Source organism: Sinocyclocheilus rhinocerous, unplaced genomic scaffold (assembly GCF_001515625.1).
Source record: "Sinocyclocheilus rhinocerous isolate Xijiao unplaced genomic scaffold, SAMN03320098_v1.1 scaffold1877, whole genome shotgun sequence".
Classification (NCBI taxonomy): domain Eukaryota; kingdom Metazoa; phylum Chordata; class Actinopteri; order Cypriniformes; family Cyprinidae; genus Sinocyclocheilus; species Sinocyclocheilus rhinocerous.
Genome location: NW_015629525.1, coordinates 188,781 through 216,615, shown reverse-complemented (window position 1 = coordinate 216,615; position 27,835 = coordinate 188,781). Strand labels below are relative to the sequence as shown.

The window sequence follows — 27,835 nt, the reverse complement described above, 5'->3', positions numbered from 1 at the left end:
GAAAAAACAGTTGTTCTCAAAATGTTCATGTTAATTCACAGTGCATTATCTAATGTTAATGTGATCTCGAGTGAGGGGGAGAGAGAGAGAGAGAGAGAGAGAGAGAGAGAGAGAGAGAGAGAGAATCGGGTCCCCTGGTTACTGGAGGTGATGAGCTCCAGGGTTTGGTAGAGTCCTAGGGGTCAGAAGTGAGATCAACCCTACATGGGTTGTGATCAGGCTTAGGGTCGACAAGTAGCATTAGGGCTGATCAAATTGGAGGACCGGAAGTTGCATCAAGGCACTGGTGTGGAACAGCCTGATGGTCCTAGCATTCACTGCGGAGTGATATTGAGCCATACAGCTTATCTGAGAATCACTGAGGTCACATGGCCTCTTGTCACAGCCTCATAGATCTCATCTGTGGCTCAGATTTGACTTCCATTTCTGTGTGGAAGGAATTCAAAACACCTCTTAGAAAATTTGCTTTTACTTTTTTTTTTTCATTTTCATAATGATATTTATGTGCAGAAGTGTTTAACACTTAGCTCTTTTAGCTATGCACAGAGATTTACTTTTGCATGATCTAATTTAACATGAATTGATTATCTTGAATAAGCTCTTTTTATAAATGTCATAGACAATAGGAGGATCAGTTTACACAAAAATGAAAATTCTTTCATCACGATGCACTTACAATAAGATACAATAATGCTAGAGTTAGCACGAACAAAAAAATAAACAATAATTAATGTTAATGTAACGTCAGTTTCTACATTGAAAGTTTGGGGGCAGTAAGAATTTATAAAAAAAGATACCTTTATTCAGCAAGGATGGATTAAATTGATCAAAAGTTACAGTGAAGATATTTATAATTTTACAAACATTGTATATATCAAATGCTGTTCTGAACTTTCTATCTATCAAAGAATCTTGAGAAAAATGATTCATAGTTTCCACAAAAACATTAAGCAGCACAAATGTTTTTAATGTTTCTTGAGCAGCAAGTCAGCATATTAGAATGATTTCTGAAGGATCATGTGACACTTAAAGGAACACTCCACTATTTTTGAAAATAGGCTCATTTTCCAACTCCCCTAGAGTTAAACAGTTGAGTTTTACCGTTTTCGCATCCATTCAGGAGATCTCCGGGTCTGGCGGTAGCACTTTTAGCTGTAGCTTAGCATAGATCATTGAATCTGATTAGACCGTTAGCATCTCGCTAGCTGGGGACTATTTTCAGGCGCAGTTTCTACGATTTTCCTATTTAAAACTTGACTCTTCTGTAGTTACATCGTGTACTAAGACCGATGGAAAATGAAAAGTTGTGATATCATTGCGCCTGCTGCACCCATGGTACGGCAGCAAAGTTCCTTGATTACTACACCGGAATGAGAGTATAGTTCCTAGCCTATCGGCCTAGAAAATCACAACTTTTCATTTTACGTCGGTCTTAGTACACGATGTAACTACAGAAGAGTCAAGTTTTAAACAGGAAAATCGAAACTCTTTGGTCATTTTTGAGCGAGATGTTAACGGTCTAATCAGATTCAATGATCTATGCTAAGCTACAGCTAAAAGTGCTACCACCAGACCCGGAGATCGGCTGAATGGATTCGAAAACGGTAAAACTCAGCTGTTTAACTCTAGAGGAGTTGGAAAATGAGCCTATTTTCAAAAATAGTGGAGTGTTCCTTTAAGACTGGAGTAATGGCTGCTGAAAATACAGCTTTGCCATGACAGGAATAAACTATTTTAAAACAGAGAACTATTAATTTGAATAATATTTCACAATATTACTGTTTTTACTGTATTTTTAATCAAATATGCAGCGTTGTTGAGTATACAAGCTTTAATAATAGTTAATGCAGTATGAATTAACATGAACTAAGAACACACAATGGCATATCTCTAAATTACCAGTAGAATGTCTTGACAAGATATTTTAATTTGATTGAAAATATATAAAAAATGCAATTTCATACAAACAATAGCTTGAGTAGATCTTTTCTCTCTTTTTTAATTTCTAACAAAATTCATTGTGGTATACTTTAGGGGTCATAAAGTAAAAAATGTGAAGGTGACTGGTAAAATGTACTTTGGTGCAATTTCATTTAATTTAATAATTTATGACATTTATAAAAATACATTTTCACCTTTAAAAGTACATTTGAAAATAATGATTAACAAATGTACACATTATTGGTCATATGGGACACTTTTAAAGCCCCAGCTCACTGTCTATAGGAAAGGGCAGCATAAACATTCTGCAAAACATCTTTTATGTTCCACATAACAAAGTAATCCTGGTTTTGAATGACATTAGGGTGAGTAAATAAAAACAGATTGTTCCTTTTTTGGTGAACTATACCTTTAATGTCAACATATAAGCTTTCTCATGTATGGACATGAAATCTGCCCAACTATACAAAAGAGTATTGAGAGAAAAGAGCTATCAAACAATGTTACAACATGCATCACTGACTAAAGAACCACTTCAGGCCTCATACAAGCTGTTACCGTCTCCTTCCATTGGTAGATTTGTGTCGCAAACGGCTGAACTGGAATAAGTAAGTTTGTCCTTTGAAGCTGCAGCTAATGTGAAATAAAGGAATCAAGATGAATCATGGTCATATCAATGGCCAGCCCTAAAGAGAAACCCTGTTAATTAGCAAGAAGATTAAGCAAGAGAAGATAAGGGAGTAAAAGAGATAATACTGCTGGCTGACTCTATGTTTTTTTCTCTAATGGACCCTCTTCTCTTTTCTTCTCTTTTCACTGGTTGCTCATTCCACCTTTCTTTTCAAATCAAAATGTGTAATGTCACTTGGTGTGAAAACAGATTCCCCCCCCCCTAGCTTAATGTCAGTGGAAGAAAAAAGGTGCTCTTTTCTCTGAACCACATTAAATTGTTGCCTCTGGTTGTTAGCAGGTTCAAACCACACATCACACATACAGCACACAGGGTACTGCTCCTATAAAGCATGTAGGATTTGCGCATCTTTGTGATTCTGAAAATTTGACTAATTCCAGGGAGAGCATTGTAGCCTCTTTAGAGAGATGTAAAGTTATTTAACATTAAACAATACTGGGAGGAGAATAACATTGGTTTTTCAAGACCATGATTCCTCAATCAGAGTTTGAGACTGTTGCTTTGACCTCAGACAAAATAACACTGTACCATGAAGAAGCAAACATTATACAGTACATCTGGGATACTAGAGATACTAGACACCTACAGTGGGTACGGAAAGTATTCAGACCCCCTTAAATTTTTCACTCTTTGTTATATTGCAGCCATTTGCTAAAATCATTTAAGTTAATTTTTTTTCTTCATTAATGTACACACAGCACCCCATATTGACAGAAAAACACAGAATTGTTGACATTTTTGCAGATTTATTAAAAAAGAAAAACTGAAATATCACATGGTCCTAAGTATTCAGACCCTTTGCTGTGACACTCATATATTTAACTCAGGTGCTGTCCATTTGTTCTGATCATCCTTGAGATGGTTCTACACCTTCGTTTGAGTCCAGCTGTGTTTGATTATACTGATTGGACTTGATTAGGAAAGCCACACACCTGTCTATATAAGACCTTACAGCTCACAGTGCATGTCAGAGCAAATGAGAATCATGAGGTCAAAGGAACTGCCTGAAGAGCTCAGAGACAGAATTGTGGCAAGGCACAGATCTGGCCAAGGTTACAAAAAAATTTCTGCTGCACTTAAGGTTCCTAAGAGCACAGTGGCCTCCATAATCCTTAAATGGAAGACGTTTGGGACGGCCAGAACCCTTCCTAGAGCTGGCCGTCCGGCCAAACTGAGCTATTGGGGGAGAAGAGCCTTGGTGAGAGAGGTAAAGAAGAACCCAAAGATCACTGTGGCTGAGCTCCAGAGATGCAGTCGGGAGATGGGAGAAAGTTGTAGAAAGTCAACCATCACTGCAGCCCTCCACCAGTCGGGGCTTTATGGCAGAGTGGCCCGACGGAAGCCTCTCCTCAGTGCAAGACACATGAAAGCCCGCATGGAGTTTGCTAAAAAAACACCTGAAGGACTCCAAGATGGTGAGAAATAAGATTCTCTGGTCTGATGAGACCAAGATAGAACTTTTTGGCCTTAATTCTAAGTGGTATGTGTGGAGAAAACCAGGCACCTGTCCAATACAGTCCCAACAGTGAAGCATGGTGGTGGCAGCATCATGCTGTGGGGGTGTTTTTCAGCTGCAGGGACAGGACGACTGGTTGCAATCGAGGGAAAGATGAATGCGGCCAAGTACAGGGATATCCTGGGCGAAAACCTTCTCCAGAGTGCTCAGGACCTCAGACTGGAACTAAGGTTTACCTTCCAACAAGACAATGACCCTAAGCACACAGCTAAAATAACGAAGGAGTGGCTTCTCAACAACTCTGTGACTGTTCTTGAATGGCCCGGCCAGAGCCCTGACTTAAACCCAATTGAGCATCTCTGGAGAGACCTAAAAATGGCTGTCCACCAACGTTTACCATCCAACCTGATAGAACTGGAGAGGATCTGCAAGGAGGAATGGCAGAGGATCCCCAATTCCAGGTGTGAAAAACTTGTTGCATCAAAAAGACTCATGGCTGTATTAGATCAAATGGGTGCTTCTACTAAATACTGAGCATTTTTCAGTTTTTCTTTTTTAATAAATCTGCAAAGATGTCAACAATTCTGTGTTTTTCTGTCAATATGGGGTGCTGTGTGTACATTAATGAGGAAAAAAAATTAACTTAAATGATTTTAGCAAATGGCTGCAATATAACAAAGAGTGAAAAATTTAAGGGGGTCTGAATACTTTCCGTACCCACTGTATATGCACTGAATGTACATTTGAATGGCTTGAAAGCAGGTTTTGCTTTAGAAAAGCTCAACTAGACATGTAATATCAACCTTGTGAAATATTAGAGTAAATATAAAGCAAAACACAGCTAGAAATGTAATTATAGATTAACTAATACTAACTAACATTACTGAATGTCTTTAGAATTTTTATTTTTTTTGATAGTTTTATTTTATTTTATTTTATTTTATTCAGTCACAGGTTTTCAGTGACTGTGGTCTTCAATAGCAGCCTGAGCTTTTCACACGTTACTAAGAACATGTCATGGAATTTCCTTAAAAAACGAATGCAAAAAAAAAAAAAATAGGTGAAAGGTTCTCCCTTTCACCATTTACTTTCACATCAGTGACGAAACATGAAAACCTCAGAACAAGAAACATGGCACAACATGTTTTTACATGCTATATTCAAATTAAATACAGAAGGCCAGGGGAAGTTTTAGCAGTCTGTTCCTCACACAGCTATCATATGGCTTTAAATGATATGGATTCTAATGCACAAGTACTATGGACCACTGCTATAGTGCTTTTTTGTCTTATTTGCTGTCTCTATTATTAAAACAAGCCCTCTAGACATTCTACACTAGTGTTTAGTTGTGCTCCATGGAAAATAGTAAGTCTAACAGGTTTAGAATGACATGAGACATAAGGATGAGATCCCTTTTAAAGTATTAAATGTCGGTATATGTGTGTTCATACCTGATGACAGACTTCTGATAGGAGGAGCAGGCAGCTTTCTCCTCTGATGGCGAGACGAGTCCAGCGTCTGGGGCTGATGCAGGAAAAACATTAACTCACTAATATTCTAAACTCATTCACTAAATTTGAATGTGTCTTTAAAGTTCAAAAAGTGTAATGCTGACGAAACTCACCATAGGTTTAGATTTGTACTTGGAAAACCGTGTGCATGCAGATACATTTAGACCTGCAGTTTTGAGGGCTGATATTCTTGCCTCAATATCTGAGATCTGCAGAGAACACATAAACTTCTGAATTTACACACAGTTAAATAGCACATTTAGGACCGGTCTGTATTATGTCACATGCAAGCGCACACCTGGAGTTCGGACTGCTGCACCTGGGCAGCAGCAGTGGCCACCTGATCTTCTAGGAAGGCCAGTTCAGTCTCTGTGGTGGAGCTGCTGATGCTGCGAGCACAGTCTTCTAAGTCACTCAGCGCCCCCTCTAGGCTGTACACAGCACCTGCAGTCAAATACACCTGCACACAGTTCACATGATCACAAAATTAGATCAGAGAGACATCAGAATGTCTCAGATGAATAGGGAGAACTGCATGACGCATAAATGTTAACACCAGGGGTTTTCAAAGTGGGGTCCAGGTAGTGTTTTAACATTTTAAGTCTCTACTCACTTTTAATCAATTTAACATATTCTTGTTGAATAAAAGTATTAATTTCTTACAAAAATAAAAAATAACAAATACTGAATACAAAATACAGCATTTGAACAGTAGTGTCTATTGTTACAGAATATTTCTATTTTGAATAAGTGCTGTTTCTTTTTAACTTTTTACTCATCAAAAGAATCCTGAAAAAGTATCACAGGTTCCCCCCCAAAAAATTAAGCATCAAAAACTGTTTCCAACATTGATAATAACAAATCAGCATATTAGAATGATTTTTGAAGGATCACATGACACTGAAGACTGGTGTAATGGCTGATGAAAATTTAGCTTTGCATCACATGAATAAATTATTTAAAAGTAAATAGAAAACCATTATATTTAAATCAATAATAATAATATTTCACAATTTTACTGTTTTTTTTCTGTATTTTGATCAAATAAATGCAGCCTTGATGAGCATAAAAAAACTTCTAAAAAACATTTAAAATCGTATTGATCCCAAACTTTTGAACGGCAGTGTATATATATATATATATATATATTTCTCAATTCTTATTGTTATAAAACCAAAATATTGAAAACCAAAATATCTTTAATAATATGTCATCTATTGTCATATAATGTAAATAATAAACAATGTAATATAATAAAAAATAATAAATAGTACCTGTTCTGTAACAATATTTATACTTTTTATGAATTTAAATATTAACATAACATTATTATGAATTTAATTGAAAATCTTTCTCTTCAGGTTTACCTGTACTCCCGGGGTAGAAAAACAGTGAAAGTAAATAAAAAAAAAACATTTTCCAGATTATATTTTAATCATTTGTTTTGGCTTCGAATATTTTTCTGTAGAGTAGGTTTCAATGGTTATAATTTTTAAAAAAGTATCAAAAACAACATATTAACATTTTCTATTAATAAACCTTACATTTTCCTCCATTTTAGTGAGGTGCTGGTCCAGCTTCCTGTTGCCTGGGCCTGAGGACATGGGTGTGCTAGCCGGAGAAGACTCATGACCTTTGCCTTCTGCCTCTCCAAGTAATTCTTCTGTGGCATTCAGAACCTTCAGAACCTCTGTGGTGATGCTGCATAAAGATGTAGCAGAGTACTTCTGCTCCATATACATGAGAGAACACATAAAACAGATGAAAAAAAAAAACACTGATAAATAGATATGCAAAACTGAAGGAATTCAAATGCATATCAGGTGCTCTTGAAACAAATTTCCATAAAAGCCATAAAAACATTCATTAATAAAAGAATAACAAAACATATTGAAATGTTGGGTAGATCACAACTTCCACGTAGCTACCTAAGATCTCACTCTTAATTAAGCTGGGATGTATTGCTCGTCATGCTCAACCTGTTGGATCAATGAACAGAATAAGACGATTATGGGAGAAGAAGAGTGTGATGTGAATGCACATGGATGAAAGATGCTTGAACATCTCAGAGGTGAAAGGTCATCGTTGAGGGTGTCTTAAAGTGAGTAACACATCCATCAACATACAGTACACAAGTGGAATGAAAATGAATACTCTGTCATTATTAAATCACCCTCTGTTGTTCAAAACCCATATTTACTACAATGTATTTTATCTGTGGAACATAGGAAAATTGGACAACATCCAGGTTTGTAAGGACTACTTCTTTATAGAACTACTTCTATAAGAGATAACAGGTCAAGACACATTGTGCCAGAAACTCCCACTCTAACACCAGAGCGCACGTCATCATAAGGAGAAGTAAATTTGTTCTTGTCAATAAGTTTTTCAAAGTGTAACAGGCATTAGAGTTCATTTAGAGTACTAAGCCATCAATATGGGATGTACATGTTGATGTGCGTGCTTGTGTTTGTAAGACAGTAAGCACACATGAGAGAGGGTAATATGATGAGATAAAATGACTTTTCAAGATGTGAGCGTGAGAATGAAAGAGACAGGAAGAAAGAGAGGAGCAGTGTGATTCAGTAATGAATACTTGAGGAATCAATTAATGGTTGGTTTATGCTTTGATCATAGAAATAATTGATCCAAACTCAGTCCTCAGAGCATGAGTGGCTCGAGCTCTGAAAGGGTCGGTGTGTGCGTAAAATGGACCTGTATATTGAGGGAACATGTAGAAAACAGATAGGTGTACAGAGATGAATAAATCTAACACCCAATGGAAAATTTCAAGATACTCAAAGATCACATTCACACTATATTGAAATCTTAAAATCAAATAAAACAGAGCATGTTTATAACATATTGATGCTTGTCTAAAAGGGGTATTTGGTAGGGAAAACTGGTGTCTTATATGGGCTAAATGTTAAAGCAATAAAGACACAAATCTAATGTTCTTTAGACATGTTAGACAACAATAATTTAACACAAAATTGACAACTGTAGTATGAGATGCAACAATAAAACAATATCATAGTTCTGGTTTGTTGCTGAATTGGTATTTAAATATTATAAATTCTCTAAGTTCACTTATTTAATATTCAATATGAACTTATTTCACTTATTTTAATATGTTCAATCTAGCTGCCAAAGTTTATGTAAAACAATAATCAAAATATAGCAGATTACATCCATTTACCAACTACAAGCCAACATGCCATCCAACCCTTACTGAGTGACATCTTAATTTGAATTAAATCAGCATTCTTGTGACCCATTCTACCATGTTTCATTTTATTATTAATGTGTTTTTTGAACATTAAAGCATGTCAACATATTCTGTTACACCAAATACACAAAATAATGATCTTTAAAAAAGCATCATATGACCCCTTTAACTATAAATTCATAAATATGTTCATTGAAATTTTGATGTTTAATTCTTCTAGTTGGACAAACATATGATTCAAGGTTCTACATAATATTTAGACATGTCCCATATGTACGTAACAGGTTTGCAAACAAATATGCTATCGTTCAAGTTTGGGGTCAGTAACAAATGATGATCAAATGCTGATGATCAAAAATGACAGACATGTACAATGTTACAAATAATTTGAAATAAATGCTGTTCTTTCAAACTTTACAGTCATCAAATAATTCTGAAAAAGTATCATGGCTTTCACAAAAATATTAAGCAGCACAATTGATTTTAACAGTGATAATAAGAAGCTAATTAGCATATTAGAATGATTTCTGAAGGATCATGTGACACTAGAAAATTGGAGTAATGGCTGCCATCACAGGAATAAATTACATTTTAAAATATATTAAAATAGAAAACAGTTCTTTTAAACAACATCAAGTTCTGCTCTCAATAGAGAAATCTAAAGGAAGTTTTTCCCCACTGTGTGTATCTGACTCTAACAGACTCTACAATGACATGAGCAGGTTCTGAGGCCAGAGTATGAATGGACTACATGTTTGATTCAGGAGGCATCTCTATAGCTCTACTGCGTCTTCTCATCAAGATGTATCTCACCTGCTGTAAGAGAGAGGAGAGTAACTGAAGCCTCTGCTGTAGGGCACGGTCACTCAGACCCTCCTGAACCAACAGGAAGGGGTGGAAAGAAAGAAAGAGAGAAACACAGACACAAAGAGAGAGATCGGACAGAAAGACAAATGAGAGAAAAAAAGATAGAAACATACAGAAAAGGTAGTGGAAAGAAAGATACAAGAAATGAAAGACAAACAATTAAAGGTATAGATCACCCCAAAATGGAAATTCTGTCATCATTTACTCATCCTCATGCCATTCCAAACCTGTATGACTTTCATTCTTTTTTTATGGAACACATTAGAAGTCCTGAGGATTGTACTGGTTGCTGTTCTGCACTTCCAAAAGGATGCAAATGCACCACAACTGTTTCACAAATGTATAACTATATTCAAAGTCATATGTTATTTAAAATTTTCATTATTCACTGATAATCCTCACCTTCTGTAAGCTGGATCATTAAATCAGTGAGCTGAACTCAAGGACCATAATTAGTCAGATATAAGTTTTAAGTTTTTTTTTATTTTTATTAAAGTTCCAAAAGGGTTTTTAGTTGCAAAGAACCATTTTGGGTTCTTCAAAAAAACTTTCAGCGAACAGTTCTTAAAATAAACTTTTTTCATCTTAATGGAACCACATTTTTAAGAGAGTCATAAAGAGCATGGATAGTCTCCAAAGTTTCTTTCTTTTTGTGTGTGTGTACACTGTGTGTTTGTGTATTGTGTATGTAATCATATTGGTTTGGAAAAGACACAAAGGTCAGTATATGATGAAATAATTGTCATTTTTGGTTTAACTATTCCTTTAATATAATGGACAAGAAGCCAGCTGGAAATGAAAAGACAGGGCCAGATGCAAGGGGAAGAGGATCCATAGAGGAAGACAGTGCTGCTCTTATTGTGTGCATTCCCTTGTCGGCATCCTATAGATGTTCTCAAAACATCTAGAGAGGTTCTATATTCATTTCTGCAGACTGGTTCATGCGTCACACATTGCCTCATGCACAATACAAATCTGAAGTGGCAACACAGAATTGGGCTTTCATCAGACGTGCTTTTCTGTGTGCGCTTGATCACGGCTTCTCATCACCAATGAGAGTGAAGATCTTCATTCTGAGTTCGATCAGTAAAATAAATGTAAGTTTGAGGGTTTGAAAGAGTGCCGGAAGGATCTAGAGGAGCAGACATCTTGTATTAGACACCACATAATTTAAACAAGTAGGACATCAACATCCTTTGATATTCCTGGAACCACATTCAACCAATCACTAGCCTCTGGTTTTAGGTGTAGGGCTGAAATTGGTTGACAGGAATGTTGATTTAGGATCAACGATGGATATTGATCCACAAACTCATCCCACTTTTGTAATGACATTAAGTCTCAGTTTAACATCTGAGTGCAGTTTATTTTTTAGGAAAGTTGGGCACTTGGCATTCACATCAGAGAGTGAACTGGGACTCTATTCCAAACCGCAGTGAACCACCTATATGCTCTTACAAATATACAGTTGCCTGTACCACAATCCACTGATGGCATCAAATGATAATACCCTGTTTTTTTTTTAAAAATAGGGTACTGTATCATACACATTATTTACTATTTGATATTTCTATTTAGTTTCTGTTTTAAACCTTGTACGATTTGATACACAATATATGTTTCTCTGTCTCATTCTCTCCCGGAGCTGGTCTGTAATTTATTTTTTGTAATTTATTGATTTGCATTTAAGTTACCATAAAAGTAGTTTTAGCAAATGTCAACCACTGAGTATTTTCTTTCAAATTCCATGTTCTCTAATGAACTATTTTTATAGAGTCCTTTTATTTCAGGATGTGGATGATTGTTCTGACATAACTCTTTACACATAGTTCCTCTGAAAAATAAAAAAATAAAGAATATAGAAAAATAAAGAATAAAAAAATACATTAAACTAAATGCTAAATAAAAAGAAACACTTAATTTGTTTTTATTTTAATTTTATGGTTTAATTAAACAAAAATAAGAAATGTTATTATTAAAAAAATAATAATTTTATGTTACAAAAGGCATATTTGTTAAATGAAAACTATGAAGGGAACAGAACTGCATTTAAAATGGGTTTCCCATGTAATTTGAAGTACTTCCGGTTTAAGATCAGCCCATTTCTGGATACAAGCTGTGTCTCATTTCAGAGGCTGCATCCTTTCAAAGATGTGAACTTAAAAGGCTTTGTCTTTGTACATGTTACATGCTAGTAATGTTTGTACTTTTTTAAAAGATAGATAGTCTCAGATAGTAATTTGTCTGAAAACAACAGGGTTCACAACCTGTCTAAATATGTTCACCTTGGTTCATTTCTGTATATAATAAAATGTATAAACTATCTATAAATTCACATCTTAGATGTCAACATTTAAACCAATTTCAAGTGTTTTGTGTCAAAAAATGTAATCTGGCATTCTCTCTCAAAAAAATCCTATTGTCACCAACGTGCAATGAATCTTAGGATAGTCTGGGCTGTGAATGTTCCATCAGTTGTATGCTCCATGGCCTGGGAAACAAAGGGTGCAATTCAAGGCCGCATCTGAAGGAGCATCTGAATTGGCCGAATGCTGCCTTTGAAGGATGCAACCTCTGAATTGGGACACAGCTACAGATAGAAATAATTTTAAGATTCCTACAGATAGTGATACAGATACAGATCTGCTGCACAAACCTTATTGTTACTTTTTATGCTTTAACACCTTAACTTCACATCTGAAATCAATAAAGGCATATCTTATAATTGTTTTTGTAATGGTCTGTCATGCAATACAGTATATCTGGATCCTTTCATTGCTATAAAAATATAGAAAGCATACTGACTGAAAACACCTTACTATTTGATTTGCATTTGCCAGTTCTATTAATTTTTTTTGGTGATGGTCAATTACTAGAGTCATTTCCACAATAAAAAAAAAAAACAACTTTATGCACAATTTATGTACAGTACATTATATTACATTAGAGATGCCTTCACAATTTTTAACAAGAAAAATAAACCAAATCTATGCTTGACAAGTAACAACGAGATTCTAAGTAACTGAAGAAAGAACTTTTTCGGTACTGAAGGAGTACAAGGAAATTGGTTAAGAAATGTAAATATAATTGCACTTTTATCTAGAAAAGCTCCCCTGTTTAGTTGTATCTCAGCAACGGGCCAAAGCAGCCAATGAGGCACCTATGTATTTATAGGTCAAAGGATATTTCCCTCAACTGCATCAGACATATAATGAGCTTCTCACAACGCATTATAGCCTTTTTTTTAAGGCTTGAAACATACCTTATGCAACAATGTTACACACTGTAGCGTCTAAAATGTGTTAAAATTACATTCTTACTTTTGCTGCAAAAGACACTATAAGTAACTACACTACAGTAAATTCAGATTAACCAAGGCCATGGTGCAGCAACAGTCTGAAAATAATCAAGTTGTTCAAACTGTCAATATGTTTACAGCTTTAGCTAAATAATTGTTTTGGAGTCTGGTTAGGCAGTTCACTAGAGTTTAAAACAAAGTCTAGGTGAAGTAGGAACTTTTAGTGGAACAGGCCGGAGTCAGTGCTTACCTCTGATGGAGACATTGGCTCCTCCAGACCACAGGGGGCACTGTCAGGAGACGTGGTTGAAGACCTTGTTGTCTTTGTCTCAAGTTGTTCTTGTTTTTCTGACCGTGTCTCTGAGTGGCTTCTTTGTGGTGATATTCTCTTCACCTTTTCCTCATTGGGCTTCTCGGTTTCATCATAGTCTTCCTTCAAACTCTTATTTCGCTCCAATATTCTACCTGAGGATTCCTGTTTCTCTTCCTCCTTGAATTCCATAGTCACTATAGACTCTAATTTCTCTTTTTCCATGCGTATGCTTTTCCTTTTCTTTTCTATCTCTCGCTCAATCTCTGATTGTCTCTCTTGCTCTTGTTTCAGCTGTATTTCCATTTCTCTCTGTCTTTCCTGTTTCCTCTCAACCTGGATCTCAATCTCTCGTTGTCTTTCTCTGTCCCTCTCAATGTGTTTCTCCAGCTCTCTTTGTCTCTCTTGCTCTCTCTCTACTTGTCTTTCAATTTCTTTCTGTCGCTCTCTATCTCTCTTCATTTCTCTTGCTATATTTATCTGTCTTACTGCATCACTTGTGTCCATCTCTCTAACTGTTTGTCTTTCACTCGGATTCCCAATGTCCTTCGACTTTCCTTCCCTCTTGTCTCGTTTGCTCTCACGTCTCTCCTTTGGTCTCAGTTTCTCACTTTCTCTCTCCCTTACTCTGTCCTCTTGCTTGTCGCCCACTTCCCTGATGGACTCAAAATCAGATAACATCACATCCCTCTCGTTGACTTGGCCAACCAGCTCACAGAGTTTGGATCTCAGTTCCTGTTCCAGGGTTTCATTAACAGAGGAGCCCCTGAGCAAAGGGCCCTGAATGCTTAACTCTGGTTTGCTGGCCCCCGGTTGGCTCAGCATTGGTGGGCTAGCGGCACTAGAGTTGTGAGCCACTGTGTTCTGATAGTCAGGTTCAGGGGTCATGGCATCAGAGGTCAAAAGGTCAGGAGGGGTCACAGTGTCTGGAGTCTGGTAATTCAGGGGGACTGGGCTCTCCTGGCTCTGTTGCCGGCGCATCATCATGGCATTGAGGAGGACGGCACTGTTCTCCTGTTAATGTGATGTGTTAAAGAGAGGGACAGTTGAGAAGAGCAGAGAGAGAGAGACAAATATTATTGATGAGAAAAAAATAATAATACAAAATAAAGACTTTATGACCGACATAAAGGAGTTAAAAGATATCCACACATTGTATGCCAATAAAAGCACGACTCTGTCCTGCACTGCCACCTACTGGAGTATAAACCACATTCAAATTCAAAAATGAATTCTAAACAAGTTTTCTTACTTTTTGTTTTCAATGATTTTAGAATTTCTGTTTCTGTTGCAGCTACTCTTGCCAAAATTGTCATTTTCTATTTAGTATCTAAAATAATGACAAACATACATTCACCTTAAAGTCAATATACTACAAAAGCAGCATGTGTGTTGTTTTTAAAGAATATAATTGGAAATGTATAGAAATGTACATTTACCATGGAAAAAAATTTGTCAATAAGTAACATTTTTAAACAGAGGAGGAGAAGTGTATTAAATGTTTTCCACTAACAGGAAAACTCAATAATTTAAACGTAATGCCTTAAAATCTCAACCACTATATGTGCCAAAATAATCTCATTATGATTTTTTTTGATCAACCAGAAGGCTGTAGTTCTTCTCACCACTGTGGCAGCGCTGTAAAGCGCATTATGTGCTCGGCTGTGCTCTGGTGTCTCGCGTTTGCTCTTTCTGCGCCTCCGTGATCTTTTGACCTGCTCGCTCTGCTCCTCCCCGTCACTACTGTCCCCTCCCAGATGGGGGTTAAAGTTCACATCCAGCACCTCTGGCCTCAGTAGAGGCGAAGTGGCACTGTTTGCGGGATGTCTGTAGGGTGGATACAGGTGTGCTTCAGGCGGCCCTTTCTTCTTCTGCGTCATACCATGGGCTGGTCTGCGGGCTCGAGTGGACGGGGCAAGAGACGTCTCCGAGTCTGAGTTCAGAGTCTCTGTGTTGGTGTACTGACCTGAGGAAGGTGAGGTAACGGGTGGGTGTTGGGTGTATGTCCATTCAGGGTCGTGTTGAGAGTCAGTATAGTACGTTTCATCGGAGAGACGTCTGCGAAACTGTAACAGGGCAGCCCCCCAGCCCCCCTGGTCCTCTGGATCTGAATCAGAGCCCATCTCGTCATACGCGGACACAACGCCTGATTCTTTCTCCAGCACGCTGAAAACAAGACTCTTGCGCTTGGTCAGCAGACTAGGTCGGGAATGCTGGGAGCTCTGCAGGGCGATCCAGTTACCATCAGGGGATTGCAGGACTGAAGACGCACCTGTGGAAAGAGATACAGACACCTGGACAGACAAATATAGAAGATGTGTTTGTGTGTGTGTGTGTGTACCACATATTCAATCACAAAATGAGAAAAAGCCAATTTTCTATGTGGGGATCATTTTCTAGGTCTCATTTTCGAGTTGAGTAGTAGTTCTAGATGTGTATTTTTTAAATACCAACCAGATGTGAAATTATTTTTGCAATTATGTTTGATAGACACTCAAAACAGAATTAAACATGTCACTTTTGTAGACTTAATTTGCACCCAGTCAAAATTCTGTTTTAAAGGGACAGTTCACTCAAAAAGTTTTGGTCAACAATCTTCCATCTCGCAAATAAATCAAGGTTTATTCATGTTCTATATGTAAGTTTTGTTCTAATGATGACTACTGTGTGTGTGTGTGTGTGTGTGTGTGTGTATGTATGTGTATTCTTACTAGAGTTGTCCAGGCGGTCAACACTCTTCCACCCAGGAAGTGATGATGCTCTGGACTCCCTCCTGAGTGAGGAGTAGTTCTGGAAAGCGGTCTCTACTTCAGTGCTGTCCGGGACCCCTGGGGCCATGCCCACCTCAGGGCCCTTCTCTGGAGAATCGTCACTTGTCAAAGAGAATGCTGATCTTGACTTCTAAACACATGTCCACCAACCCACATGTACAACATTAGTAATTTAAAATGATTGAAACTGTGAACCAATAATTAAAAAAATAAAAAATAATTTATTATATATTATTACTATATACGTTATTGTAAGATAAAAAAAAATCTGTTATTTTATTTAGGAAGGATGCAATAAATTGCATAAAAACTTTATTTATTTACTTATTTATTTTTTTATATTTCAAAAAATGTTGTTCTTTTGAACTTTCTATTTGTCAAACAAAAAAATATATCATGGTTTACACAAAAACATTAAGCAGCACAAATGTTTTCAACATCGATAATAATAGACATTGTTTGTTGTTTCTTACTGTTTTTACTGTCATTTTTAATAAATAATATGCATGGAAATATACAGGTATCTCATTTACAAACAATTCAGTCAATGTCTTTGTGTAGGCAGATGGTTAATTATAGGGACATTCCATGTCAACTCAACCAGAGGTCCCTGGCTCAAATTTTTGATTTTGCTAATATTTTTTCTTAAGAAAGACAAACATGTTTAGTGATGAAAGCGAAATTATTAAATGTCATGGCTGAATATTTACAGAGTAATCCGCTTATTTGTAGAGGAGGGTCAAAATGGCAATTTTCACCTGAGATTCAGAGCCAAATTACAGGGGGCTAAAAATGACCTCAGAAAGATGGCAGCATCATAATGTTACTTTTACACAGAGATTGGTAGGTCTATTAGTAAAATATGTTGACTTTAGCAATCTTCATATCATTATGTGCCAATGGTGACCGTTCAAAAATGGGGAAAGAGCATTTTTCAAGTTTTTTCTCCAAAGTTTGCAGGCCTGTAATTCTACTAGTATTAAATATATCTTAATGCCCTTTTAGATTTTAGGTCTTAACAAACTTTTCTTTTGATGTCTTCATTTTTAAGGCCCTATATTGTTCAGTTCCAGAGATATTGGAATTTCAATATGGCTCCAGGAGTAAATCGTTAAATTGTACACTTTTAAAGGTCAAAAACCAAATTTGGATCAATTTGCAAAAATATGATACTTATTTTCTTTTAAAGAGGAATGTCTGAAGAACAAATAATGTTGAAACTAGAAATGTATCTTGTTTTCTTCTGTCAAAACAACTGCATTGAACATAACTGTCCAAAGGCCACAAATATTATTTTTCCAATGTTTGCGTGCCTATAACTCAAGTAGTCTTAAAGATATTGCAATATGATTTTAGATTCTAGTTCTTAATAAACTTTTCTTTTGGAATCTTCATTTTTAAGGCCTGACATCATTCAGTCCCAAAGATAGGGGGATCTCAATGAGGCTCCAGATTGTTGAATATTACCCATTTTCAGTGGTCAAAAACCAAATGTTGGTCAATTTGTATACAGCCTATACTCATTTAATTTAAAGAACAATGTCTGAAGAATAAATAATGTTGAAATTAGAATTGTATCTTGTTTCCGTCTATCAAAACAATATGTATAAAACATACCTGCAGGAGTGCTAAAAATACACTGAAATGGACAAGCTGAGGCACATTACCTTTCTTTCAGTAGTCTATTCATAAGATTCTATATTTGAATCAGTTTCAGGGATATTTTGAAGAAGGGATTTTGTTCATTTTAACAGCTTCTGAAGCTACCAAGAGTTCAGATATGCAGTTTTGTAACATGTTTGAAACAAATCCCATGCCTCCTAGGGAAAAGTGGCTGATTTTGCCACACATTGCATTCACATAAATTTTCCTCATCTTGAATAATTATTAGACTTTCTTTTTCTTTTTTATTGTTATATAATGTGAAGCTTCATCAGATTAAGTAGTATCTACTGCTAAAGGGCACATTTGGCAGAATCACTGATAGTAGGCTACCTCAAACATTTAAGATCTCTCACACTTGGAATAATTAACACTGGGTAATTCTAAACCCCAGGAAAACGGGACCCTAAGTAACAATATTTCACATTTCACACTGTTCATACATTACATAGAGTTAACAATTAATCCTGGTCATTCATAATTGTCAGAGTCTGGCGTCTGGTGTTCTCCATCTCACCACCAGAGGTCGCCATCTCCCATCCTCCCGGACTCCTTTTCCGTTACCTTGACTCCACACACCTGTGCACACACTCACACACACACACAGCTGTTGCCCATCCTGAACTCCGGTACCTTGACTCCACACACCTGTGCACACACTCACGCACAGCTGTGGCCCATCCTGAGGGCTATCTATGCGCCTTCCCCACGCCACTCTGGGCGGATTATTAAGAATTGTAAGAATTGTTTGTACGGGACTGATGCAAGCCCGACGTGGCCGTATTGTGTCAGAGTCTTCTGTTCCTTGCCTGTGTCTCAGAGTCTTAGCTCTGTTTGATTTCTGTTTTCTGTTTTGTTTTCCCCGGCTGTTAAATAAACCTGCACTTGGACCCAGACCCCTGTTTACACTGTGTTTTTCCTAACCGTGCCATGACAGAATAATCCGCCAAGCATGGGTCCAGCAGGAAGGTTCCTCAATGTCCACCAGGGAGACCGGGGCATTGAGGAGTACGCCAGGGACTTCTTGGGAGTGGCTCGCCAGTCGGCGATGGAGAGGACCTGCGCACTGGTCTGTTTCTGGGGTGGCCTAGCCGAGCCGTTCAGAGCCCTTATGCCATTCTGGCACCCCGAGGCTGTGGTGGCCGCTGGTTCTGCCCTGGGTGCCCATTCCACCGGCTCTGCCCCAGTCCCCAGGTCCCCCGCTACCACACGGACCTGGGCCCCCCATCCCTCCCCCTACTCCATCCCCGCTCGGCCATTCCCCTGGGGGTGGGGGGCGCTCTGGAACCTCTGGAAGCCGTTCCTTAGGGGAGGGGTCCTGTCAGGGTCTGGCGTCTGGTGTTCTCCCTCTCACCACCAGAGGTCGCCATTTCCCATCCTCCCGGACTCCTTTTCCGTTACCTTGACTCCACACACCTGTGCACACACTCACACACACACACAGCTGTTGCCCATCCTGAACTCCGGTACCTTGACTCCACACACCTGTGCACACACTCACTCACACACAGCTGTGGCCCATCCTGAGGGCTATTTATGCGCCTTCCCCACGCCACTCTGGGCGGATTATTAAGAATTGTAAGAATTGTAAGAATTGTTTGTACGGGACTGATGCAAGCCCGACGTGGCCGTATTGTGTCAGAGTCTTCTGTTCCTTGCCTGTGTCTCAGAGTCTTAGCTCTGTTTGATTTCTGTTTTGTTTTCCCCGGCTGTTCAATAAACCTGCACTTGGACCCAGACCCCTGTTTACACGGTGTTTTTCCTAACCGCGCCGTGACAATAATCTGACGAATTCTTCAGATATTCTGCTTTAAATACAACTAGATAAAAAAAGTTTGTCAAGACAAACTTTAGGTTGGCTTGAGAAAGCCTAGCCTAAAAGTTTAAAGCAGCTGTAAAAGCTTGAGGTTTGAAAATTTAGATAAATTAGAAAATTAGCATGTTGCTAGCATGATTAGCATGCAGCTAGCATGTTGCTAGCATGATTAGCATGCAGCTAGCATGTTGCTAATCATGTTTCTAGCATGATTAGCATGTTGTTGACATTATTAGCAAGTTGTTGATTAGCATGCAGTTAACATGTTGCTAATCATGTTTCTAGCATGATTAGCATGTAGTTAGCATGTTGCTAATCATGTTTCTAGCATGATTAGCATGTAACTAGCATAATTAGCATGAAGTTAGCATGTTGCTAATCATGTTACTAGCATAATTCTGGCTTGTTGTATATATATGTATATACACACACACACACACACACACACACGTACATACATGTATAGCATGTTGTTACCTTGTTACCTAATAAGTATCAGCTGTATACAAAGTGACCAACATTTGGTTTTCAAGCGCTGAAAATGGGTAATATTCAACAATATGAAGCCTCATTGAGATCCCCCTATCTTTGGGACTGAATGATGTAGGGCCTTGAAAATGAAGATTCCAAAAGTAAAGTTTATTAAGAACTAGAATCTAAAATCATATTACGATATCTTTAATACTACTTGAGTTATATGCACGCAAACTTGGGAAAAAGAGTATTTATGGCACTCGGACAGTTATGTTCAATTCAGTTGTTTTGACAGAAGGAAACGAGATACATCTCTAGTTTCAACATTATTTGTTCTTCAGACATTTCTCTTTAAAACAAAATAAGTATCATATTTTTGCAAATTGACCCACATTTGGTTTTTGACCACTGAAAATGTGTACAATTTAACGATTTACCCCAGGAGCCATATTGAGATCCCAATATCTCTGGAACCAAACCATATAGGGCCTTAAAAATTAAGATGCCAAAAGAAAAGTTTGTTAAGACCCAAAACCTAAAAGGGCATTAAGATATCTTTGATACTTGTTGAGTTACAGGCCTGCAAACTTTGGAGAAAAAACTTGAAAAGTGCTCTTTCTCCATTTTTGAACGGTCACCATTGGCACATAATACAACAATGATTGCTAAAGTCAACAGATTGTACTAATAGACCTACCAATCTCTGTGTAAAAGTAACATTATGATGCTGTCATCTTTCTGAAGTAATTTTTAGCCCCCTGTAATTTGGCTCTGAATTTCAGGTGAAAGTTAGCATTTTGACCCCCCTCTACAAAAAAGCGGATTGCTCAGTAAATATTCATCTATGACATTTAATATTTTGGCTTTCGTCACTATACATGCTGAACTTTCTTCAGAAAAATATTAGCAAAATCAAAAATTTCGGGAAAGTTTCTGAAATTTGGTTGATTTGACACGGAATGACCCTATAGTAGTTTACAATAGTGTGCATATTGAGTTACTCAAAAAATAGTAATTACCTGTAGTAATTATGTGATAATCATTATGTTATATAATTTACACATGTCTGACAGTATTCTGCACAAACTGTTCTTTTATGCACAATTTGCATTTGGTTGTAGTTAAAAGTTTGTTTGTAGCTGTAGGAAGCAAGCAAGTTGCATTAAATGAGTTTCACCAGTAGGGGGTGCTATAGAATTGCATTTATACCTTACTGACTTACTGTGATTTCCCATTAGAAACTTTTATAATGCAGCTATACTGAATATCACTAAAATGTGTGTGATTATTGACAAATAAGCTTTTATCAGTATTCTTCTCTCTTGTAGTACAGCCATTGCTTTTCATAGATTCCGACATTGATTTTAACACTATGTTTTTGCATGCTGCAGCAGAAGAAATTGTGTATGTTACAGATGAGGTCAGGAATATAAAATAAGCACTACAAAACACATAAATATTGTATTTTAGGTGCATGTTATGGTAGCTTTAACATGCTCTTACCCACAGCGGATAGGAGCTGGTACTGTCAGTCTGTGCTACTGCGCCGTGCTGAGAGGTGGAGTGTGAATGCTGCGTTGTGTGTGTGTTTTGTGTTGAGGTAGGGGAAGGAAGCTCACTACTCTGAGGCCATACAAACTCATACTCAGCCTGAATCTCAGACCGTTTTCCCCTCTGAATGATCTACAGAGAAAGACATGGAAAAAGAAGATAAACAGACAGCTGGGTAAGAGTTGCATTCTGATTCCCAACCGCACTATATGGAATTCATATCCAAACTATATGGTGTAGTATGCAAGATTATGACTAATGTGTCTCAAACCATACCATTGTGCATTGAAAATAGCATGCCAAATGTCTACAGATGGATTATCAAAGCTTTTGGGCTAATTTTCATCTAGATTTTTTTGTGCTACAGTGGAGGTTGTGACAAGATAAAGTTGACGTGTCAAGGAATTTGAGTTATACTGCCTCAAGATATTGAAATGTATGAACTCATGAACAAATTACTCACTAGATAATTCTCATCACCTAAGAATTACATGAGTGAATCTCCAGTCAAGAACATAAGCAGTACATATTTCACCACAATAAGAAAAAAATTGGAAATTGTATTTTACTTACTGAAAATAAAGCCTATTTTTAATTCTATTAAGATGTTTTTTTTGCAGTTTTAAAACGCCAAGTCGTATTCTCATTAAAGAAATGTAAAGAAAACTAATGGTATACATTATTTAAATTGCAATCATGGTAGTATGTTTGTATTGCCTATATAGAAAAACATCACTGTATGAAATTAATGCAACCCTGTTTCTTCTCCTTATTTTCTTATTTCTTTAAAATTCTTAAAATGCCCCTATTATGGATTTTTGAAAATTACCTTTCATGCAGTGTGTAACACAGCTCTAAGTGAATGAAAACATCCTGCAAAATTTTAAATCTGAAAGTACATCGTGTATAAAGTTATTGTCTCTCAAAAGAAAGAGTCGACTCTGAATTATTGAGACGAGTCGTTTTTAAAACGAATCCCAAGCCGTTTCATGTTGAGACATGAAACATTAGCATATTGCCCGCCCACTTGTTGGTCTTTTCGCGTTAGTCTGAACGAAAGTGCAAATTCATTATTTGCCACTAGGTGCAGCTTTTGGAGTGGTAAAAATAGCGGTTTCCCCGGTAACGCTGTACACAAAGCAGCACTGCGCTCACAAACGCGCTTTATCAGGCATTACAGGCATGATGAAATGAAAATGAGACCAATTGGACCAATCACCGCAAATTAGCGTCACGCAAAGGAGGGGTTTGGAAAAATGAATCGTTGAGCGAATCGTTTGGGAGTCGTTGAGCAAGTAAGTTAAAAAAATAAATGCATATTATAAGACAATGAATGTGTTTTTTGACCTTGCATGCATGTCAACCTATTGTTGGGGACTGCCAAAACCAAAGTATGAACCTTTCATTACCCATAATAGGGGCACTTTAATAAATCATGGTCACATGTACTACCATTCAAAGATTTAGGGTCAGTAAGAGATTTCAAAATCTTTATTTGATAAAATATACCGCAGAAAGAGTAATACTGTAAATATTATAAGACATTTAAAATAAAGGTTTTCTATTATAATATTAAAAGCTGTTTTTTTTTTATTACTGGAGTCTTCAGTTTCACAGGATCCTTGAGAAATCATTTGAATATTCTGATTTGCATTTCTTTAATGTTGAAAACGGTTTTTTTTTTGTTTTTTTTTTGTGGAAACTGTGATACATTTTTCATGTTTCCTTGATGAATAGACAGCTGAAAAGAAAAGCAAGTAGAAGTCTTTTGTAGCATTATACTGGTAATGTCTTTGCTGTCACTTTTGATCAGTGTAATGTGTCCTTGCAGTACAAAGTATTAATTTCATAAAAAAGAAATCGTACTGACCCTGACACATTTGAAAGGTATATATGTTATTATTATTATTATTATTGGTGAATTTTGACCTGAAACTTTTTTTTTCTCCATCTTTTAGTATCAAGCAGAGTTATGTGAATTGGGATGCAGTCAAATTACTATACATTACAATGTATTTCTCTCTGTAACAAAAAAAGCTCTTACTTTTTGAACAATTGTTGTGGCAAGTTCCTCTATAAGTTCTTCCTTGTGGTCACGCAAATAGCGAGCCTCATTCTGTTTCTCCTGTCATATAAAAGAGAAAGAGTTTCAGCCATGAGAGAGAAAAGTGCAACTGCAGTAAGATATTTATGGAACATGAGTAATGGTTTAAACTGAGAGATGGATGAGTCAACGGCATTTAAAATCTGCAAAATAAAGTGATATTTGTATGCAGGAGCCTTATATGGGTGCTCAGAACAACAGATGAATGTAAGCATAAAAGCCTGATGGATAAGTGGATACTTGGATGGGTGGATGAAGGATGAACTGATGGTTTGATGAATGATATATAAAGAGGAGTCTCTAACCAGACTGTCTCTGTAGCTCTCAGCTTTAGCAATGGCTTCCTCTATCGCCTCTTCTGCCACACGTAGAGCAACGGTGAGCGTGTCTGCCATGCTGTGACCTGTATGCACATATACACAGTTACAACTCTTTATCTGTTTAATGTCTATAAAACTAGATGCACAGTGAAAGCTACTAGTTTTTTTCTGTGGATGTGTGTGTGTTTTGTGTTTGTGTGTGACGAGTGTTAATCTTCATAGTAATGCAAGTACTGTTCAAGTACAGCAGTGATTACAGCAATTGACCAACACTCATAATCAAGAGCCATTGTTCCTCATGCCAACAGGTAACTCAGTATAACACAGGACATATTGCCAAATTTCCCTGTGTGACTGTATCTGTAGAGAAGGAGTTTTAAGTTTAGAGTTATCAAAGGGAACGTTTAAATAAAGTCTTCTGTTGTCAGGCCTGATGCAAGTTCTGCGCGCATTGAAAGGCACACAAACGGTTTATATTCAGTAAATCTGACTGAATCCAGATGCTTTGAGCAGTTACAGATAGGCTTTTGGGTTTCATGTAGACTAATTACCTTGTACCAGGGGTGTAGATTACGCGGGGGACGTGTCCCCCCCACTTTTAATATCACGTAAATTCGTCCCCCGCACTTTTTCGGGCAAGTGTGTTCGCATAGAGGTTTTCAAGAGCCGGTGTGAATAAATATATATTTAAATTCAAAGAGACAGGATAGTCTGTGCATGATCTGATGTTTTATTCGGACCCAGAATAAGGCGAGATGAACATCGCGGAGCGCTAAACACTCCGTCTAGTGCACAGAAAGTCGTATGAGGAAATTCCTAATATGGACAAATGCGTCCAGCTATCGCTGTATGAAAACAGTTGTTTTCACAGAAAACAGAAACGTTTGGAAACAATGAAGACATTAAACATACGATTGCGACAATATATGGTTTATTTGTGTTTGTCAAGTCATCTCCAGATAATAAATAAAGTATATGAACAATGCAGTGCTAACTGACATAGCATTTATTACAGTATTGAAACTATTCTGCCTTATTATGCGATAAAAAAGTGTTTGTAGTATATAAACAAATCATTATTATTGGTTATTGTCCAGCAGTTATCTGATTTCTAAGCCAATTAAAAGCTAGAAATGAGAGAAAAATGTAAGTTGACTATACACTACCAGTCAAAAGTTTTTGAACAGTAAGATTTTTAATGTTTTTTAAAGAAGTCTCTTCTGTTCACCAAGCCTGCATTTATTTGATCCAAAGTACAGCAAAACAGTAACATTTTGAAATATTTTTACTAGGCTATTTAAAATAACTATTTTCTATTTGAATATATTTTAAAATGTAATTTATAGTGATTTCAAAGCTAAATTTTTTGCATCATTACTCCAGTCACACTATCCTTCAGAAATCATTCTGATATTCTGATTTGCTGCTCAAAAAACATTAATAATAATAATAATAATAATAATAATAATAATAATAATAATAATAATAATAATAATAATAATAATAATAATAATAATAATAATAATAATAATAATAATAATAATAATAATAATAATAATAATAATAAAAGGTTTCTTGAGCAGCAAATCAGCATATTAGAATGATTTCTGAAGATCATGTGACACTGAAGACTGGAGTAATGATGCTGAAAATTCAGCTGCGCATCACAGGAATAATTTTAAAATGTATTCAAATAGAAAGCAGTTATTTTAAATAGTAAAAATATTTCACAACATTACTGCTTTTGCTGTACTTTGGATCAAATAAATGCAGGCTTGGTAAGCAGAAGAGACTTCTTTATAAAACATTAAAAATCGTACTGTTCAAAAACTGTTGACTGGTAGGTTATATAGATTACAGAAATGTTATATTCTAATGTTATATATATATATATATATATATATATATATATATATAAACATTTCTGTCCCCCTCACTTCTGAAATGATGGCTACGCCCCTGCCTTGTACTATATTGTTCACGAGTTTAGGGTCAGTAACTTTTTTTTAAAGAAATAATACTTTTATTCAGCAAGGATAAGTTGATCAAAAGTGACAGTAAATACATTTAAATGTTACAAAATATTACTATTTCAAAAACATGTTGTGCTTTTAGAACTTTCTATTTCTTGGAATAGAATCTTGGAAAAACATGTATCATTATTCTACAAAAATATTAATCTGCACAACTGATTTCAATATTGATAACAATAATAAATATTTCTTAATCAGCAATATCAATATGATTTCTGAAGGATCATGTGACACTGAAGACTGGAGTAATGGCTGCTAAAAATTAAGCTTTGCCATCACAGAAATAAATAGTTTTGAAATATATTTTTATCTTAATATTTCATAATATTACTGCTTTTACTGTATTTTTAATCAAATAAAAGCAGCCTTGGCGAACATAAGATACTTTATTATAAAAAACATTAAAGAATCTTACCGACCCCAAACTTTTGAACAGTATTGTAAATGTGATGATCCACCTATCAGGTAAATAAGATATAGAAATGACCAAGTCTCAATTGCCCATTTTTGACAATAATTGTATTATTTATGGCTTATATTACATACATATATGTAATATTTAGTGTTTAACGTAAAAAGAAAACAAAATATCATCACTGTAATAAATCATATTTATTACTAATATATATAGTGAACTTTTCATATCAGAAGACAATATTCCATGCAAAATATCCCCACAAAAGTACCGCATCACCAAGATTTTTGGTGGTGCAAACAATTTTTTCTGAAGCAATATTTTCATCAGTGTTCTATCAGCTTTTACATACTTAAATCTGCATGTTTTTATTTACCTTTACAAAGGCCTATTTTTACAAATGCATAAATAATGTTTTGATATATTAAACATAAAACGTTGAATACTGATTTTAATTTATTTAAATAATAAAAAGGTACTTTAAATGTGAAATTAAAACCGCCAGTAGGTGGCATCATGTCACTGTTAATAAGTGATTCATTGCGATTGAACCGAATCATTTAAAAGTTTGATTCATTCGGGAACGAAACACCGTCATGTTGCTCAGAGATGCAAAACAGCGCTTTGGCTTTGTTATGAATTAGCCAGCAGGTGGCAGCAAATCACTCTTAATAAGTGAGTCATTGCGATTGAACCGAATCATTTAAATGTTTGATTCATTCAAGAACGAAACACCGTCATGTTGCTCAGAGATGCAAAACAGCGCTTTGGCTTTGTTATGAATTACTTTTGTTGTCGAAATAGTGCAAAAACAGGCAATATGGTGTCTGAAACGTAAGTCTCTTAATTAACGTCTAGTTTATTGAACTGTTGTAAAAAAAATCAATATCACATTTGTAATCATGGTAATTTTTGGAGAAAAAACGGACTCTTCATGTGAAATTGATTAACTATATGAAGTGGTATAAATATATGTAATTTTTGGAGAAAAAACGGTCTCTTTATGTGAAATTGATTAACTATATGAAGTGGTATAAATATATACATTTTCTGCCCCCATGTCTTGAATTTGTGATCATTCTGAATGTATTTTAATAGACTGAATCATGCAGTGAAACCAGACTTCACGTAATGTGTGCACTCTGAATGTGTTTTGAATGTTTTTTTGCGTCGTGAGAATATTCACGCTCATTTGTTCTGAAGTCTCTCACAAAGAGACAAACAGAGCGAGCCTCAAACAGCGCGACCGTGATACCAGAAATACGTTTACATTGAATGTAGGCTAATAAAATTAGAAGAATCATTCTCGCGTTTCGATGCCAAGCTGGTTATTTATTTATTTTTTGTCACTTATGTTTTAATCAGGCCATTTGTCCGGTCGGGCAA

The 27,835-nt window shown here is 36.3% G+C and overlaps 1 protein-coding gene across 1 annotated transcript in view; it reads right to left on the bottom strand.

Moving 5' to 3' along the window:
- Positions 1 to 84: 84 nt before the first annotated feature.
- myripb (myosin VIIA and Rab interacting protein b) overlaps positions 85 to 27,835 on the bottom strand; it is a 192,399-nt gene continuing 164,648 nt past the window's right edge. The window contains exons 6-17 of the mRNA XM_016551168.1: positions 23,987 to 24,084; positions 23,622 to 23,702; positions 21,530 to 21,709; positions 16,015 to 16,204; positions 14,929 to 15,575; positions 13,244 to 14,317; positions 9,642 to 9,704; positions 7,144 to 7,326; positions 5,898 to 6,059; positions 5,713 to 5,808; positions 5,540 to 5,612; positions 85 to 426 (exon numbers count right to left, since the gene is read on the bottom strand). Coding sequence (XP_016406654.1) covers positions 380 to 426; positions 5,540 to 5,612; positions 5,713 to 5,808; positions 5,898 to 6,059; positions 7,144 to 7,326; positions 9,642 to 9,704; positions 13,244 to 14,317; positions 14,929 to 15,575; positions 16,015 to 16,204; positions 21,530 to 21,709; positions 23,622 to 23,702; positions 23,987 to 24,084 — 2,894 coding nt within the window. The 3' untranslated portion in view covers positions 85 to 379. The remainder of the gene's footprint in view (positions 427 to 5,539; positions 5,613 to 5,712; positions 5,809 to 5,897; positions 6,060 to 7,143; positions 7,327 to 9,641; positions 9,705 to 13,243; positions 14,318 to 14,928; positions 15,576 to 16,014; positions 16,205 to 21,529; positions 21,710 to 23,621; positions 23,703 to 23,986; positions 24,085 to 27,835) is intronic.